The sequence below is a fragment of the Saccoglossus kowalevskii genome, chromosome 18, assembly GCF_978046115.1.
Source record: "Saccoglossus kowalevskii chromosome 18, keSacKowa6.1, whole genome shotgun sequence".
NCBI classification, from domain to species: Eukaryota; Metazoa; Hemichordata; class Enteropneusta; family Harrimaniidae; genus Saccoglossus; species Saccoglossus kowalevskii.
Genome location: NC_140658.1, coordinates 8,799,980 through 8,817,684, shown reverse-complemented (window position 1 = coordinate 8,817,684; position 17,705 = coordinate 8,799,980). Strand labels below are relative to the sequence as shown.

Genomic DNA, 17,705 nt, shown 5'->3' with positions numbered 1-17,705 from the left:
TGAATATCATTGCATGATTGTTTCAAACATTTTTTTGATTATGATCAGATAGAAATTTTTCTTTTTAAAAGTTTGGCAAGGCTGATGCCGTGCCTTTCTATATTGTGGGTTAACAAAAGAGAATTGATAACCCTAGCATAACCCACAAGTTGAATGGCCGAGGATTACCACTCAGTCACACCTTATTCAAATTTGGCATTGCTATATAAAGTACATCAAAGAGTCGAAGTGAATAACATTCTTTGATATGACCTCGGCATAACCCCCAGGGGAACAGCCACTAATCTTCTTTCATTCGTATTTGCCAATGTTTAGCTCAGACATCGTAACTACATCAATGAGTCGGCATGAATAACATTCTTTGATATGACCTCCACGTAACCCTGGGAAAATAGCCAATGATCTTTTTTAATCTGCCTTCATATTCAGTACAGACGACTACAACAATAAGTCTAAAGACCATTCTATATAAAATTTAAATAACACTGAATGTTTATATCATCTAGACTCCATTGCAAAATGAGTGACCACTGATTTTTGCCTAATTACTGTTAATTGAAATTCAGTAGAGACATCTTGACTGCATCTATGAGCCAAAATTTATGATGTATAAACTGTATTTAACAATAGAAGTCTGTCGTAATAATGAATCACTCCTTGCTTAGGCTAGACATCGTAACTGCAACAATGAGCCAAAATATGGGAGAACTAGAATGCAAAGTACACCAATAATGCTGGCCTAGCATTTTATGACTAAGAATAACGATGGGAAGGGCAGTTATTGGCATGACGCCAGTCATTTTGGACAAACAGTTGTGGTACAATATATATACTGGTGTGGTATTGATTGCTATGACAACCACCTTGGTACGTGTGATAGCACGGTTTCAGTTTGTATCCATGATGACAGGAATCCTCTGTTGAACAGGTAAACCGCGAGTTTGATTTCCTACTCTTCCCTAACTTGCAAAATTTTTAATTGGGCGGATTAACAATGAATGTTTCCCTAATTTCCTAGATCAAAGTTCAACCAAGTTAAACATAGTGCTCATAATTTGTAGTAGTTTCTTACAAATAATTGTATTTGAGGTTTTTCTATTTATAAAACTATAAAAAATAATGTTCATTGTACTCTATTATATACAGTTCTTGGTGAAATCACCATTTTGAACAGTAATTTATGAGGAATTGAAAAAAGTTGCAGTTAAACTCAAGCCTCAACATGGAAAGTTTGGCACATAAAACCTCATTATTACTAACAATTATTTAATATACAAATAAATTTGCATAAAAGCCCTATCAATAAGAAGAATTTGTTCAGTGCCAGTATTGGAAATACTCTTTCCTATCAACCCTTTCACAGCAGATACATCTCCAGCAAAAACATATCGGAAGTGCATATTTTTTAAGTTTTTCAAAAATTGTTCATTTGGACAGAACAAGAAAAAAGTGCCTGCTGATATTAGATCAGCAACTTTCAACAATTTGTGATAAATAAATATGCTAGTATACACGAGTATTTTTTTGCGGAAGGAGACGATGACAGTGAAAGGGTTAAATTAAGCTTAAATTGCCTAATCTCTGTTGAACTTCACGGAGGAACTTTGGGAGGAGTAGCATGGGGAAAATGACTTTATGTCACACATGTAAAGATGGAATATGAACGACTTGATATGACTTGGTGTTACTGTTAATAGTATGTTTAGATCTACGTGGAACAAAAACAGTGGTTAAAAAATCATAATAAAAAGCATGAAGCAAGCGTCAATGACAATAAAGCAGCATGAGGTGAATATAAAGCATAGCAAAGCTGATCTGTATGCAAATAATGGTAAACAACATAACATTGTAAAGCAAAGCAATGGCAAGCTGTAATGGAAGGAGCAAGGGTTAAAGCAATGAATATAATGTTTTTTTTCTGTTAAGCCACTCTGTTAATATTCTTACACATTGTTAGTCTTCAAAGAGCCACACAACATGAACAGAAGTTTCCTAAACATGTCTAAAAAAATTTACTTTGAAAAAACACAACATAAACAGAAATAAAAAATGTAATTATGCTTTTGTCAAAACATGTCTAAAAATTTATAATAAACTTTGAAAAGTTTGAAAAAAAAAATCAACATAATCCAGAAGTGAAAACAAAATATGCTTTTGCTTACTAGCGTTCCAAAATTGGTAATACATTTTGAAAAGTTTTTTAAAAAAAATTTCAATTTCAATTGAATTTGTGACAGAGATGCTCAAGACATAATAACTACCTTTACAGAGGGAAGAAGAAAAAGACGCCCACTTGCAATGTATCAACCATTTAAGCAATGCACCAAGCAATGAACCAAGCTATTTGCAGACCAATTTTGTTTCAAAATCAACCAAAATAAACACAATTTTGCCATAAACTGCATGCAAACCAGATGCATAATCAGAGAAAACCAAATCCAAGATGGCCACCATAATAAACATGTTGATTGTGAAATGAACAATTCAGAGAGACAAAAATTCAAGATGGCCACCACAATATCATGCTAATTTATGATATGAGCAATTTAGAAGAACAAAAATCCAAGATGGCCACCACTACACCATTTTGGTTATGAAAAGAACAATTCAGAGAGACAAAGTCCCAGATGGCCACCACAACACCTATTGATTACGAAATGAACAATTTTTTTTTTAAACAATCACTTCGGAAACAAAAACAGAATAATAAGCACAAACAGAAATATGAACAATATGAGCAATGTCACCTGGTTGACTGTCATTCAGAAAACTGTTACTGAGCATATTGAAACAACAACAAAACAAATTAGTGATAATAGAAGAAGTCATTTCATTATATTAACACATTCGATGCAAGTGGGTAGTCTAAAACAATAGCAGGGAAGGAAATGATGCAATCAGCACTTTAATACATCATATGATACGATATGAATAAATAAACGTTAATATGTAGCAAATTGTAGCAACAAATAAATGTGATAATCAGTGTATATAAAGCAATCAATAAATATTAGCAATAATTAATAATTGTGAATGTGTTGAAAACATGTTAGAGCAGTGTATGGCAATGCATTGTGGGTTAGATCATGAATATATCATATTTTGATGTATGATAGTGTGGTATAAATATCTATGTGGGTAGGGTATATCCCATTCTGGTAAATATTGGTATGATATATATCAGGAGTATATCACATTATGATGTATGATAGTGTGGTATAAATATCTATGTGGGTAGGGTATATCCAATTCTGGTAAATATTGGTATGATATATATCAGGAGTATATCACATTATGATGTATGATAGCATGGTATATCTATATGCAGGGTATATTACATTGTCACATATATCAGTATGATATAAATGAAGGGGTATTTCACACAGTGATGTATGGCAGCATGGTATAAATCTACGCAAGGGATATATAACATTGAATATATGGCACACACAAGGAATGAATAATGGTTTAAGACATGGTATAACACACAGGGAACTATGCTAATATTTCACATATGGTGCATTGTAATAGGAATAAAAAAAACATATACATATAAAAACATAATAAATCTTTTTAAAATTAAACAATCCAGGAGTACTGAATGTTTAACTGTGATGAAAAAATTCAAATAATACTCTTTCTTGATTTTCCAGACGCTATTTGAAGATGAAACCTACAATGGTTGGAACAAATAGTGTATCGAGTCATCAATATGTTTACATGCTAGGAACATACTGGAAAAACAAGCAAATTATTTCAGCTACTTTAGGTACCTGGTAATTTAACTGAATTAAAATTCAGCAATATGCCAAATGGTCTTGAATGCAAAATGTTGCAAAAATCTGGTGGAGAGCCACAGGGTTTGTTTATACCCTTATTAGTGTTCCCTTCCCTACAGTCATCATGCCTTGATCAATGGCGTTTGGAACTGTGGATACGATGATGGGAGGGAGTGGAACACTACATATATGAAAGGTAAAAACCAAATTTTGTAGCTCTTTCTCACTTTCAATGAAATCTCACGAGCCATTTTCAGATAAGATAAATTTCATTGTTTGAATTCTTGGGCCCACAATCAATTTGCAAACAGTATACACAATATCAAATAACTGCCACCAGAGGGAGCTATATACCATACAATACACTTGTGTGGCATGATGTCATATTGCAGATTTCATCTTGAAAGCATTGCATAAAAATCAAAGAAAGAGCCAGAGTCAACTGAGTATGAATAAACGTCTCAATTACCTCAGGGATGTTTAGTCGTTCTGCCACTGCTCTCAGCATGACAGAGACTTCAGCACCAAGTTTACTGTAATCGTCGTTAACGGCCTCGATCTCCTGGATGGCATTGTCTACCCCAGATTGAATCTTAGGTTTCTTGCTATCACCAGTGTCAAGAACATCTTGTAAACTATCTTTGTAGTTCTCAAGCAGGCAGTCATATGTCTAACAGGAAATGGATAATTTTAGTTTCATTATCGAAATAGGTTTCACTTTTACAAAAAAAAAAACGTTAAAATATAAGATGATGATTGACAATCAAAAATGTTATTGAAATGCTAACTAATGCCTCTGTTACATCTTTCATTTTTATTTAACAGGAGGCATGAATGTGCCAATATTGGAATACAACACTGAACGACCCCCTCTTTTTTCATTCTAGAACTACTGTAGAATACTTTATTTTCGCTTGGAATTTATTTTCGCTATTTTCGCTGAAGGGATGATTGCGTGAAAATAAAATCCAGCGAATATACTTTTTTCCTATATTTCACATTCAACTCATCAAAAATCAGTGAAAATAAATTCCATACAGAACGCCCAAAAAGCCTTTTCAGCGAAAATTAATTCCAGCGAAAATAAGGTATTCCACAGTTTATATAAAGAAAGCTCACCTGAGCGAATTGAATGTACTGGTTTCCTTTCGTATTGAATTCCTCAACAGTAGGTCTATGTTCAATGATTTCTTCTAAGAAAGCCTGAAGAACAAAAATATGTGTCGATATAGTAAAAAGTGATGAAAGCTAACAAAGTTTTTTTCTTTTTTTTGATTCACATCTAGGAGTACATAATCATTAACAAGTTCAAACATTTAGCCATCATCAAGACGATGCAATAAACAAACATTTCAGATAGGGTAGATGGTTATTATTACCCACAATGCATTTAAGATGACACAAATCAATACTCTTATCTATATCATATGTTTGCCCCATAAACAAATCACAATACAAGATTTCCCTACCTTGACTTGTTCAATCTGGTTTTCCAATCCTTTTCTGTCCGTTACCGTGGTATCCAGCAGCATCATGGTAGCCTGTGCTTGGGCTAACCAGTTTCTTTCATCTAGCAGAGCGTCTTTGAATTCTCGTAGTATGTCAAATCCACTGTCTGCCCTTTTAGCCCTGTAGTCCAATAGATAATATGGTCTGTTCAACATTCTCGGTCGAGTAAAGTTTGTTCCCATAAATATTTTTAAATACACTTTAAACTGTTATCATTTCACGACAATGTGCAGATGTTTGAAAAAAACAGTTTATAGTCTGCTCTTTTCAAAATGAAATATTGTAAAAATCCGAAAATTTTAGAACAAAAACTAGAAGCAATTTCACATTTTGACTGCTTGGCCCAAAATTAAGTGAAAATTACAGAAAATGTGATCAAATTCAAGCTGGAAAAAAATTTAGCACTCAAAGAGTTAAGAGCCTGATAATTTTTTTTTTTTATTTTCCTTACTAAATTACAGTATATACATTATCTTATTGAAATAGAAACGTATCTAAGAACATTGTTCAGCGAATGAAACAGACTAAATGTTGACAACGTGCACAGACAATAATGACAATTTTGACCATCAATCGTGTTATTCATTGAGGTATTTCCAGTGAAGTTTTGTGATTCAAAGAAATTTATTGGCAATAATTTATGTTATCATATCTCCATATAAAACGATTTGTAAACTGCACAACTAGTACGATTCAGACTATACTACGTTTTTAAATTCTACTTAAAATATGCAAATAGCAATTTATTGTAATCTTATCGGCAAGGATATGATTGTAATATTAAAGACTTGCGTGTGAAGCAAGAAAAGAGAATGTACCATCTCGGCAGTGTTTGAGATTTACAAATATGTATTTGCATAACGAAGTACAAATGTAGATGTTTAAGAACAATGTCAATAGATGCTTACCTTTCGTTGGTCTGGTTACAAACATTCAGCCATCTAGTGTTGATATTTTCAACTTCTTTTTCAAACCTTTCAATGTCTCGCTCATTGGCAGTTGGTTCTTGGATATTCTTCAATTTCGTCACCTCCTCAGTGAGTTGATTGAATATAGGTTGGCAAGGTGGGAGTGACGTTTGCATATCCTGCACAGAAAAAAAAATATTCAGTAAAATTTTGTTCTTATAATGAGTATATAGTATTAGAAGTAGAATTTTATAAAACTACACTCTGGAAATTGAAAGTAGTAAGTATACAAGGTGGTCTCTGATTCGTTATGTGGTAAAATGTTAGGGTTGCATAGCCAATGGGAGGTACTGTTGTAAATAACTTTTACCTCACCCAGTACACAAGCAAGGTGTTGCGCGATTGGCTGAACTATTAGATGGAAGAGCTGAGTATTCAGTGAGTGACAATCGTCGCTTCTAATTCACAAAGTTAACAAAACAATTAATGTGTCCTTTGATTGGCCAGAAAGTTGGATGATAAGGTTGAGAAGCCAATGAGACACTTCCTTATTTATCTCATTTAACTCACCTGCAGCACCTCTTGATGTGACTGTAGCTGTGCTAAATCTGAAGGAAGGTTGTCATGGGATACCAATTCCTTCTCATATCTTGACACAATGTCATTGGCTGTCTGTAAAGATTTCAGTATCAGGCTAGAAATAGTCAACCTGTTAAAAAAGAAAAGGTTTGAACCAGGTTAGGATTGTGCAACAGTTGACACTAATATAGTGAAATTATAACCATCATCAGTTATGAAAACTCTTAAAGTTAACTTCAAATTCAGATTGTTGGTAATCCGGTGAATACACATTGGAATCAAGGTACCAGAATCTGCTTCATATTCAGTAATAAAGAAAGCAATATTATTTTGTAGTCATGACAATTTCACTGCTGTTCACCGAGTGCAAGGTTACAGTGATTTGTTGTGAAATATCGTAACAAACCACGGTATCAAGCACAAAACCGGTTGTCATGGAAACCAAGATATCAGCTCCCTATCTTGCATGTTGACACTGTGTGCAAAGATTTGGAATTATTTCCAGAGTAATAGAAACCATTAATATTTCTGAAAGGACATTTTTTGTTTACTTACGTCTGTGTGTGTACAAGTGAGATGTTCCATACATACTCCCATTTCTTGATGAACATACTGAGATGAGATTGGAGTCTGGGTTGCTGTGAGGGTTCTGACTGTCGCACAATGCTCTCACAGTTTATTTTCAGACTATGGTACTGTGGTTGTTGATTGCTTAATTCTCTGTGGAAGGTCTGAAAAGTAACACATATAACACAATACATAAGGTTTGTCATGCACACATGTATAAGCACTCTGTCTGATGACGACAATTACCCTTTTAGGTTGATCAACACTTTTATGCAGTTGTGTGCGCAAGTCATTCACATTTTTGTTTATCATCCATCCATTTTTTAAAGTTCAGCATTCTTATCTGAGAACACGTTCCATGAATTAGCATCCGGAAACTTCTGAATCAGTAACTCACTTTTTTTATTATTTAAATACAGTTCCTAAGTTTTTTCCTTTTGTCCCACAGAGTCTAATGTAATCTGCTTAAAGTAATATCATGGTCAAAATTTGGTTCTTGACCCCAATTTTTTATACATATAACTTTGTACGATTCAAGAGTTGCTAAAAATAAATATTTTACAAGCAATATATTGAAACTGTCAGGGTTTGTCTGATTAAATTCCTTTTATTTTTTTCAAGAAAAAGTTCACAATACGGGACTCACTTGCTGTGCTTCTAACAGCTGATCAACCGCTGCTGCATCTCTTGGAATTGGAGACTTCAATTTGATTTTAAGAGTTGACACTTTGACGTCCAGATCACTCATAAAGTTATCCATGTCAGTCATAACGTTCTGAGCTTCCTGTGGATTCATAACGGCTGCAAGGAAATAGATTATTGATATTTTGTTGGAGAAGACAAAATGAAAGATGTAAACATGCAACACAAATTGAACTGAGAAAATCAGTTACATGAATGGTCGTTCAATTATGCACAGTCTATCTCATGATTCAAATCCAATGCTCTTGATTGATTGGTCATGATTGAAAAGTATAAATTTTCCCATCCAACAGTTTGCGCATTTTTCAGAATTGGTTTACAATTTCTTCATTAATTTTGGACCAAATGTTCATAATTTCTTACTGGCAACAGGTCTTGAACAACAATTTTGAAAACAATATGTAAAACATAATGCACTTCATTTTGTGAAAGAATTAAAGATGGTAGACAGATGACAAGTGAATCTCAAGCAATGACTACAGTGAAATATCCAAATGCTGAAAGTTCACAATTTGTAGTCTGCTGACAAATAGTTCCAATTATTTTAATAATACTTTTGTTATTTTGAAAGCATCAAGGAAATCAAGATTATAAATTAACGACTCTAACTCTTTAAGTGCCACCATTTTTCTCAACAAAATTTTGGTGCAAGATTTCGCCTGTAGTGTTTGTATGTACAAATTGTTTTTGATAATTTTGAACCAAAAGGACATAATAACCTAATGGCTGTAAAGCATGATCAAAATTTTGGGAAAAATACAAAAAATTAAGGGTTAAATATTTGTGAATGACAAAAGTTGACTTAAAGGGCGGTGGTCGTCGCGCAGCACTTGTTCGTACTTCATGTAAATAAACAATGTATTTTACAGGCATTGTATACGTCGCTATGAGTCCCATATCAAACACGCCACGCCGCCCTTTAAACTAATAATAATTGTGACAATGTCAACAGAATGCAGTCCAGTCCACAGAGCATGTCAAAGAAGAAATATCTGCACCTTAAAATATTAGTTTCCAATAATTCATTTAGTTATTCAAAGAAAAAAAAATTCCACTCACTCTCGGCTCCTCTTGACATTTCTTCAATTAATTGGTTGCAGTTGTCAACTTCTTTTTCAAGTTCTTCAAGTTCAGGATCAGTCGATACGTGTCCAACCTCACGACTTTCAGTCATAAGTCTTTGTGTATCTTCATTCAGCTGATGTATAATCGCTTCTCTCTGTGTTGGATCCATGTCCTCAAACTTGAAAGAGTTATGAATATTTTACTCACATTGTCACATACATGTATTTTATTATTTATGTTATTTTTCATTTAACCATATAACATAATACCAGAGGTACACTACTTGGGGTTTGTAAGTAGTGTGACATGATACCAAGATCCAGTTTCAATCTTGCTCATGCATAAGCGTTCCCAACTCATAACAATGCGAATGTGCATGCCCAAGGTAACTAGGATACTGGGATGTCCAGGTGGATCAAAATAGGTGCTCACGATGACAGATTACGAGAACTATTCTGTACATTTTCGATGTATTATACTTTTTCACTATGATAGTGGTGAGACATGTTTTATTGCTTTAATACAAACCTTGAACATTGAAATATGTCATGTCAGAAGGTCGTAGCATCAGTCTCGCTATCTACGAGATGAGACTTGAATAGAATCTTGACATGATGTCACCATACGCTACTATGCGCATTTCAAACCCCAAGTAATGTACCTCTGATAATACCTATGGTAGACCTACCTGTTGCAGGGACATGTGCTTGACTTTGTTTATATTCAGTACGATCTGATTCCTGGTAACGGTCTGTTTAAGTTTCATATGTTTAGATCTCCATAGGGTTAGAAGATGCTGATACTGAATTTCGAGCCTGTCAAAAAAACAATTTTACAACAAATTATTTGAATGAAAAAAGGTTTAAAATGAATGAAGTAAAAAAAGTATTCCTTGATATCTAAAAGTGTTCACTTGCACTATTTACTACTGTCAAATAAATCATTGTATCAATTACAGTAAGTACTGTAGAGAGGGAAAATATTCACTTTGTTTAACCTTTCCACTACTAGACTTTGTCTGTACTTTTTTCTTATATTTTTCAATATTTCTGGAAGTGAACTCTAATTTTGGAGCCAACAAACAAAATTTGAGTTAATTTTTACTTTTTACTCAAAAAAATTGGCTACTTCTGTTCCAAACTTCTGAAGGAAAGTGCAGGTTATAAACAGGGCTATTTTTTGTCTTTGTGATGAAAAGAGGGAACACTAGTGGTGAAAAGGTAAATTTTAGTGGATTTGATGTTGCAACAAAATTCACTGGTTTTGTTAAAGGGACAATGCATTCTATTGTTGAATATTCATTTGGTTATAATTTGGCTGTTGGTGAAAGAAGTAAAAATAAAACTACATATACATGCTCTGGTACATGTTCAGTATCTGCTGCCCTCTAGAGCCTGTTTTGGAAATATACTGCCCTCTAGTGATAAGTTGTTGTTTTCTAAAGCTTCTGGTGGCTAGTTTTCTGATTATTTGTTTTCTCTGGCAGGTTGTTGTTTGGGAACACAGCAGGATGGAAAAACTTGGAAACTTAAGCTCACCTGGAAATGTACTCCATAGCTTCTCTGTTTGGTGGGGGTAGCAGAAAACAAACTCCTGGAATGGTAGCCTCTTGTCCAACACTGGTTATTATCTTCCATTTTGTTTTATGCGTGTTGTCCAGTAATACACACTCCTCCCCTCGTTGAACGCAAATCTGTTGACAGAAAAGTTAGTGAAATATTTGACTTAATATGGTGCATATTTATATTTTGAAAAAATCACTAAAAAAGTTAAATCAAAACAGATTAATGGCCATTATTGTAGAATATCACATTTGTTGCAAGCACATCTCTGATAGCATTGTACTCAAACCAAAAACCAATTATGTGCATGCTAGACCAAACAAATTTGGATAACACATAATTTATGTAATGCATGGAACTACTAATAGAACAAATCTGATGGGTGGGTTATACTTTTTAATCGGGTTAATAATTTATGAACTTTATTAACTCAGCAGGTTCTGTATCATTTTATGATTGTCATCAATAATCACCACCAGTTCCCTCTTTTCATCACAAATTCACAAAATAGTCCCACTTATAGTTTGCTCTATCCTTCAGCAAATTGGGGACAAAAATAGACAATTTTTTCAGTAAAAATTTTGTCTGTTGGCTTCAAAATTAGGGTTCATTTTTCAGAAATATAATGACATTTAAAAAAAAGTGCAGAAACATTTGGGCGAGAAAGACTGGTGGTGAAAGGGTTAATAGAAGGTCATAGAATTCATAAAATCATAGATGAGTAACTTTCCCAACTGACGTTTTTTAATAATTATGTCGTTTACTCATTCTTAGTAAGTAGGTAAGTACAAAACCAGAATAAAATACAAAAAAGCTTTCAATAAAAAAAGTAGTCTTTTTGATTGACAATAGACAAATCAGCAACAGCTGAAAAAGTTGAAAAGAATATCAGTGACCCTCAATGTTTGGGATCATTTCAAAATAGATTATTGTAACAAATTTAAGACAAATCTGTAAAATATTTTAGCTGGGATTTATTTTTGCTGAAAAGACTATTCGGGTGTTTTGTATGGAATTTATTTTCACAGATTTTTGATGGGCTGATTGTAAAATATAGGAACAACAGTGAATTCGCTGGATTTTATTTTCACTGAATCATTCTTTCAGCAAAAATAGCGAAAATTAATTCCAAGCGAAAAGAAAGTATTGTGAAATACTTTATTTCAGCTGGAATTCATTTTTGCTGAAAAGAATTTTGGGGTGTTTTGTATGGATTTTATTTTCAGTGATTTTTGATGGGCTGATCGTAAAATATAGGAACAACGCAAAATAACGAAAATTAATTCCAAGCGAAAATAAAGTATTTCTACATTATTATTCTACAGTATTTGCAAAATCAAAGATCAATTAACAGTTTAAGTACAATAATTTTTTCAGCCAAAAATTGTATGCAACATTTTTCTACACTTGTATGTATTTTTTGATTTTTCGATAAATTATTTGTTAATTTTGGAACAAATGAACTTAATCTTATATTTGCTGCAGGTCTTGATAAATTGAATTTGTTCAGAAAAATCTGATTACAATTTACAAGCTTTATTTTGTGGAAGACGACAAATTGACTTACAAAGCATTTTCCACTTACCTCCATCTGTTTATAATCACAAAGGGCAGTGACAGGAAGCTTAGTTTTCAGGTACTGTCTTCTTTGTTTTAAAGGAACAATATGTTTACTTCTAACTACCAAATCACTAACAACATCTTTGTACTCCATAAGTTTTTCCTTCATTTCCTGTTGAAAAAAACAACACAAATAAAGTTAGGGAAACTACTACTCAGATCCTTAGCAACTTATTACACTTTTTTTTCAAAGTTTGCATGATATTTTGCTTTTACCTTACTGATGCTCAAAAATTGGATGAATTATTACTATATTTGAATATGCAAACTGTTTGCATGGAGCAGTCAAGATGTTGACAAGATGAAAGTTAAATATTCATAAAGAGATACCATTCACACCCCCTCTAAAGAAAATTGAATTTAACTATAGAAGGCAGTGTTATTGATGTTATACTCACAAAAAGTTCCTGAAGGAGATCGGTACTTTCTTCAAGTGATAAATCCGATCTGTCATATTTTCGGTTTAATAATTCTGCTTGGTCACTCAACCACTGTTCGCATCCATGAGCATCTCCATAAAACTGCAAACGAAAATTAGTGACTCTTGTGAGCAAAAAAAAACACTAAATACACATACAGATATTATACACCTGAAGGCGTCAAAGTTCATCGGATAATCAGACAACTTACCTGATGATAGGCTGCAGCATGTTTCAGGTGTTGTTCCAGGCATATGGTGAGCTGTAACAGCCATTCCCACTGTGAGGTCATCGCCTGTAAATATGCCTAATAACAAAACAGTATATTTTTTTTTTTTAAATATTTGAAGGTGAGCAAGTTTGCAAGTTATTGTCGAAGCATAGTTTACCATGATTATCATGGTATAGGCATTTGCATGATATTCACAGCGTTCGATATCCATGCTGTATTATATAATTTTGATTACGATGTTTGTCAAACAATGTTCAAAGACTAGTCTTTATGACTAGACAGTCAAAATTTTGAACATTTTGGAAAGGATGGGCGATTAGTCAAACTTGGACTTGAAATAGAAATGCCCCAAAAGTGGAGATTGAACGCTTCGTCAAGCATAGCACTGAGTCAGACGAGTACAGTATGTGATAAACAAAAGCTAACAATGATATGGTTGCTCATAAAAACAAAAGTATTTTTGGAACAAATCAAAAGAGGGCACTTCACGGGTGAAGTCAACCTGTCAAGATGAACAAAACTAACATCAAGGATAATTTTAAACTGGCAAATGATTTGAATAGAATGAAAATATGCTAGGAAAGGTGACAAAACTGTTGTCCCTACACAGCTGTTACTTAATTCCATGTTTCTGAATTGTGGAATAAAATATTTAAAACATTCAACCTGAATCTGTAAAGCCATATGTCAAATTTTGACAGTCTGGTTTAAAATTAGACAAAATTTGAGAAAATTAGAAAAATGTCAATAAAAATGTTGGAGGAGAATCAAATTATGTATACAGTACCTCAATAGTCTGTGATGCTGGATGGCTATGTAAGACAAGCTGTTGTCCATTATTCTGTATTATTTTGAACTGACCCTCACGGTTCTGCAGTTCAGATAACAGATTCTGAAGAAGAAATTTTAAGATTTTAACTATCACACTCATTGGCAGGGATACTAGTATCCATTCACGGCACCTGAGGATCAGCCATAACACATAACTTGTATAGTGGGATAACACCTAATTCATATACTGTAAAATACTTTATTTTCACTTGGAATTTATTTTTCGCTATTTTCGCTGGAGGGATGATTCCGAGAAAATAAAATGCAGCGAATATATTTTTTTCATATATTTCACAGTAAACTCATCAAAAATCAGTGAAAATAAATTCCATACAAAACACCCAAAAGGCCTTTTCAGCAAAAATTAATCCCAGCGAAAATAAATTATTCCACAGTATCCTCTTAAGGCTTAGACATTGAATGGAACAAAAGTATAATAACAAAGGGTTGATAAGTAAGGGCATGTAACTCATTGATGAACATTGCAGCAGATCAACACACGCGAGAATTGTAACAGTTGATTTAAGTCACAAAAAGGATCCATCATGGCACTAAAATCTGGTATATTTTGGGAAGATGACAGCGCACTGAGTCTCTGTGATTTCAATTTTAGATGAGCTACATGAGAGGAGTTACTTATTACCATTACTTAGGTAACATGGGGTAGACCTGTCACATGAGAACATCAGGTAGTGGTTGATTGATTACTGTTTTACACATTCGGCAAACGGCTCTCAAAAAATGAACATGCAAACGTGATAAAAACTGTTGTTTTTCTTTTGTTAAATGAAAAATTGAATATAATAGCGACACTTGATTTGAAATTTCTGCATGCATGATAGAGGGCAGCATTCAAGAATAAAAACAGACACAAGACACTCCATGAATAACAAGAACATACACAAACTGTAATGTGAATACAAACATGCTACAAAGTACTGTCAACAGAACATAAATTTGAAATACAACATGGGAATTACAACTGAATATGAAATATTAAGAATACTGAAAGCTGCTGAGTGAACTGGTAAATTGAACTTCCTCAAATAAAGTAATATTGTGAACTGATATAGTGCGCCGCAATAAGTTTTCACAATATGATAGCTACCCCTTTGAGTCATAAAATTTGATGCCAAAAAAATATTATCATAATTTTGGAACAAATGCAGATAATTCCTTATTAGATGCAGAACTTTAAAATTAAAAAAAAAAAATATGGATATAATTTTGTAAAAAAGTAACTTTGACACTCTAAGGGTTAAATTTTACAAAGTTTCTTCCAGTCCATTGTGAATAGTTTACAGATACAAAATTTCCCTCTTTGCCTATGGTAGTTTCAGCCATTATTTGGCATGGCAACAACATGAAGTGAAGTTTTTAGCAAAAACACAGGCATCCATAGTTGTACTGTATGAAATGTAATTTTGCAAGACACTGTTTGTGATTTTCTGGGATTCTGTTACAATTTGAAAATTTCGCAGCAGTTAAAATTCGTAAAATGTTCAATTTTACACAATTTCAATTTTATTTTTTGATCAGCTTTCAATATTCTGAGGAAACAAGGGTTTTAAATAAAAGGGCAAGGTCCGCTGGAACCAATTACACCACAAACCTTGTTATGGGAATGACGACTATTTGGATATCTAGACTGAGAATCCCAAGGGGAGCAAACAAAGATAAAACAAACAAACACTGTGATGAGCATTATGGGATGTGCACCCAAGCATGATGGGTAAATCTCTGCATACAGGTCAAACATCATTGCATTCCTGTACACTTGTACATTTGCCTTTGTTAGCACTGTGAGGCGTGTTTGAAAGATAAAGTGATTATTTTCCTTCACAAAGTTAAGACTTGTGATGTGGTTTACAATCAGATTCATGCGCAAAGAATGTCAGCACAGTCCAGAATATTATAGCATTCGTATTATTCATGCACAAACTGAAATGAAAGATCATATACACTGTATCTCTACATGGTAGTCTTCTCATTCAGACAGCGTAACAACTCACTCACTCACTCACAAGGTCGATTGGACCATGAGAAATAACAGTCATCAACTTAATTTCAATTTACTAGTAAATTGTTAAGGGTTTAGTTTCATTAAGAGGCAACTGTTGGCTGAATAGTTGTCTACTTTGCTAGTTCAGTCAGCTACTTTGCATTTTTAAGACTAATGTCCTATTTTGCCCTCCTACTTTTTAAATCCAGCCGCCAACTCCGGAACTTAGTGAAACCCCAGGGTTGATATCACAGAGGCAGTTGCAAGCAAATAAGGCATAAATTGAACACCGGAGACAACTGCCTGGAAAATCCATCCTAACATTATTGCAAACCAAATTCCCTACCTGAAAGTATTGCTCAAGTTCGGGAACATCAAGATTTTTAGCACTCCAATCTCTTGATACTTCTGTCTCTTCCTTCTCGTTTAACCACATTAGCTCTGTAGTCGCGGCCTGCATAAACTCTAATAACAATTCCAAGTCTTTGATTCTCTTAGCGGAAGAGTCTAATAACGATGCGTACACTTGCTCTAATCTGGACAAGTGTTGAGAGTATAGCGTATTCTCATCACCACTCAAGTTACTCTGCAATGGAAAGTAGAATATATATATATAATGAAATCTCGGGTCAGGTCTTAACATTTATATTTTCCTTCAATATTGTTCTTCTGAATCATAAAATTAAACATTTTAACTGTAATATACAATTCAAATTTCCGTAGAATCTGAAAAGCTAATAGAGAAGTTGTAAGTACCACTTGCATTGTTAAGACAACAACAAAATAAATGATGATGAGGCAATATCTTCAACAGACATTTGTCTCTCCTATACATTTCATTGTGTCTATTTTACAATAATGATCAAACTAAAGTGATATTACTGTGAATGAGATGCAGCTGCAACAAAAAAATATTATAATAAATCATATATCATACTTACTTTGGCATCCCTACATCTATCGATGTTAGTTTTGAATTCTGTAATGACGCGGTGTTCTTCACTGTGTTGTCGCAAATATCTCTGGACACTCGGCAGATCGTTGCCATAGTCCAGGGAGTCTATGGCAGCCTGAGTAGAAACGAGACAACATAAGATCCATAGTTGAAACAAATCATAATTATATTTGTGGCCACATTTTATAACGTTAACATTTACAACAACGTTAACAAGAATGGAAGGACAAAGTAGTAAGCAGAAGAAACAATGGCCGAAGCAGATAAATCAAAATCGTATTTATGACCACCTAAAAAAGTTAACAACCCTGACGACAACCACAAGAACAGGCATTAACTTTTTTCCTTTCTACATGCCAGTAAAAACAATGTAAGAAGCAAAATTAGTTTCTATAGAGTCCAATTATAACTGCTCATAACTTTGTGAAGAACAAATTTTCCCAAATTCTGAGTCAGAAAAAAAGACAAAAATTTGTAGGAGTGAGCTTTTCACAGATGAAGAGCTGGAATGCAGTCATTTGATTTAATGCGGTAAAATACAAACATAGTGAAACTATTAATGCCTTGCCACCTTATTTAACTTTTCCTTTCATCTTTATGGCAGGCAAGGTAAAAACTAACTGGAAAGCAATTTTCTAGTAAGTACATTTTTAGACTGTCAATATACAAAGCATGTACTCATGGATATAACAAATAATCCAATAACACAGGATGATGGTTCAATAATTACAAATTTGTATTATTCTCTTACCTGCTTATTCTGTATCCAAATGAGACATTCTTGAATGAATTTAAATATTTCATTTGTTTCAACAACTCTGTACTCTGTTCTTGTTTCGTATCTTTTTGTCAATGTAGTTTCCTCCGTCGTCAATGTCATGGTAGCTACTTTAGAAGTAAGGTTCGTATGTAGTCTATTACGTAATGCCAACCATCTTTCATGTAAATTGAATACTCTAAGAAGAAGAAAAAAAG

At 33.6% G+C, this 17,705-nt stretch overlaps 1 protein-coding gene across 1 annotated transcript in view; it reads right to left on the bottom strand.

The window, feature by feature from the left end:
• Window positions 1-17,705, bottom strand: part of LOC102804605 (uncharacterized) — a 108,132-nt gene that overhangs the window by 21,697 nt on the left and 68,730 nt on the right. Inside the window, exons 14-31 of the mRNA XM_085493323.1 lie at window positions 17,482-17,686; window positions 16,717-16,845; window positions 16,122-16,361; window positions 15,386-15,421; window positions 13,730-13,834; window positions 12,922-13,017; window positions 12,690-12,812; window positions 12,257-12,403; window positions 10,648-10,802; window positions 9,798-9,924; window positions 9,104-9,287; window positions 7,989-8,143; window positions 7,331-7,506; window positions 6,767-6,905; window positions 6,197-6,375; window positions 5,249-5,408; window positions 4,899-4,982; window positions 4,249-4,449 (exon numbers count right to left, since the gene is read on the bottom strand). Coding sequence (XP_085349449.1) covers window positions 4,249-4,449; window positions 4,899-4,982; window positions 5,249-5,408; window positions 6,197-6,375; window positions 6,767-6,905; window positions 7,331-7,506; window positions 7,989-8,143; window positions 9,104-9,287; window positions 9,798-9,924; window positions 10,648-10,802; window positions 12,257-12,403; window positions 12,690-12,812; window positions 12,922-13,017; window positions 13,730-13,834; window positions 15,386-15,421; window positions 16,122-16,361; window positions 16,717-16,845; window positions 17,482-17,686 — 2,641 coding nt within the window. The remainder of the gene's footprint in view (window positions 1-4,248; window positions 4,450-4,898; window positions 4,983-5,248; window positions 5,409-6,196; window positions 6,376-6,766; window positions 6,906-7,330; window positions 7,507-7,988; window positions 8,144-9,103; window positions 9,288-9,797; window positions 9,925-10,647; window positions 10,803-12,256; window positions 12,404-12,689; window positions 12,813-12,921; window positions 13,018-13,729; window positions 13,835-15,385; window positions 15,422-16,121; window positions 16,362-16,716; window positions 16,846-17,481; window positions 17,687-17,705) is intronic.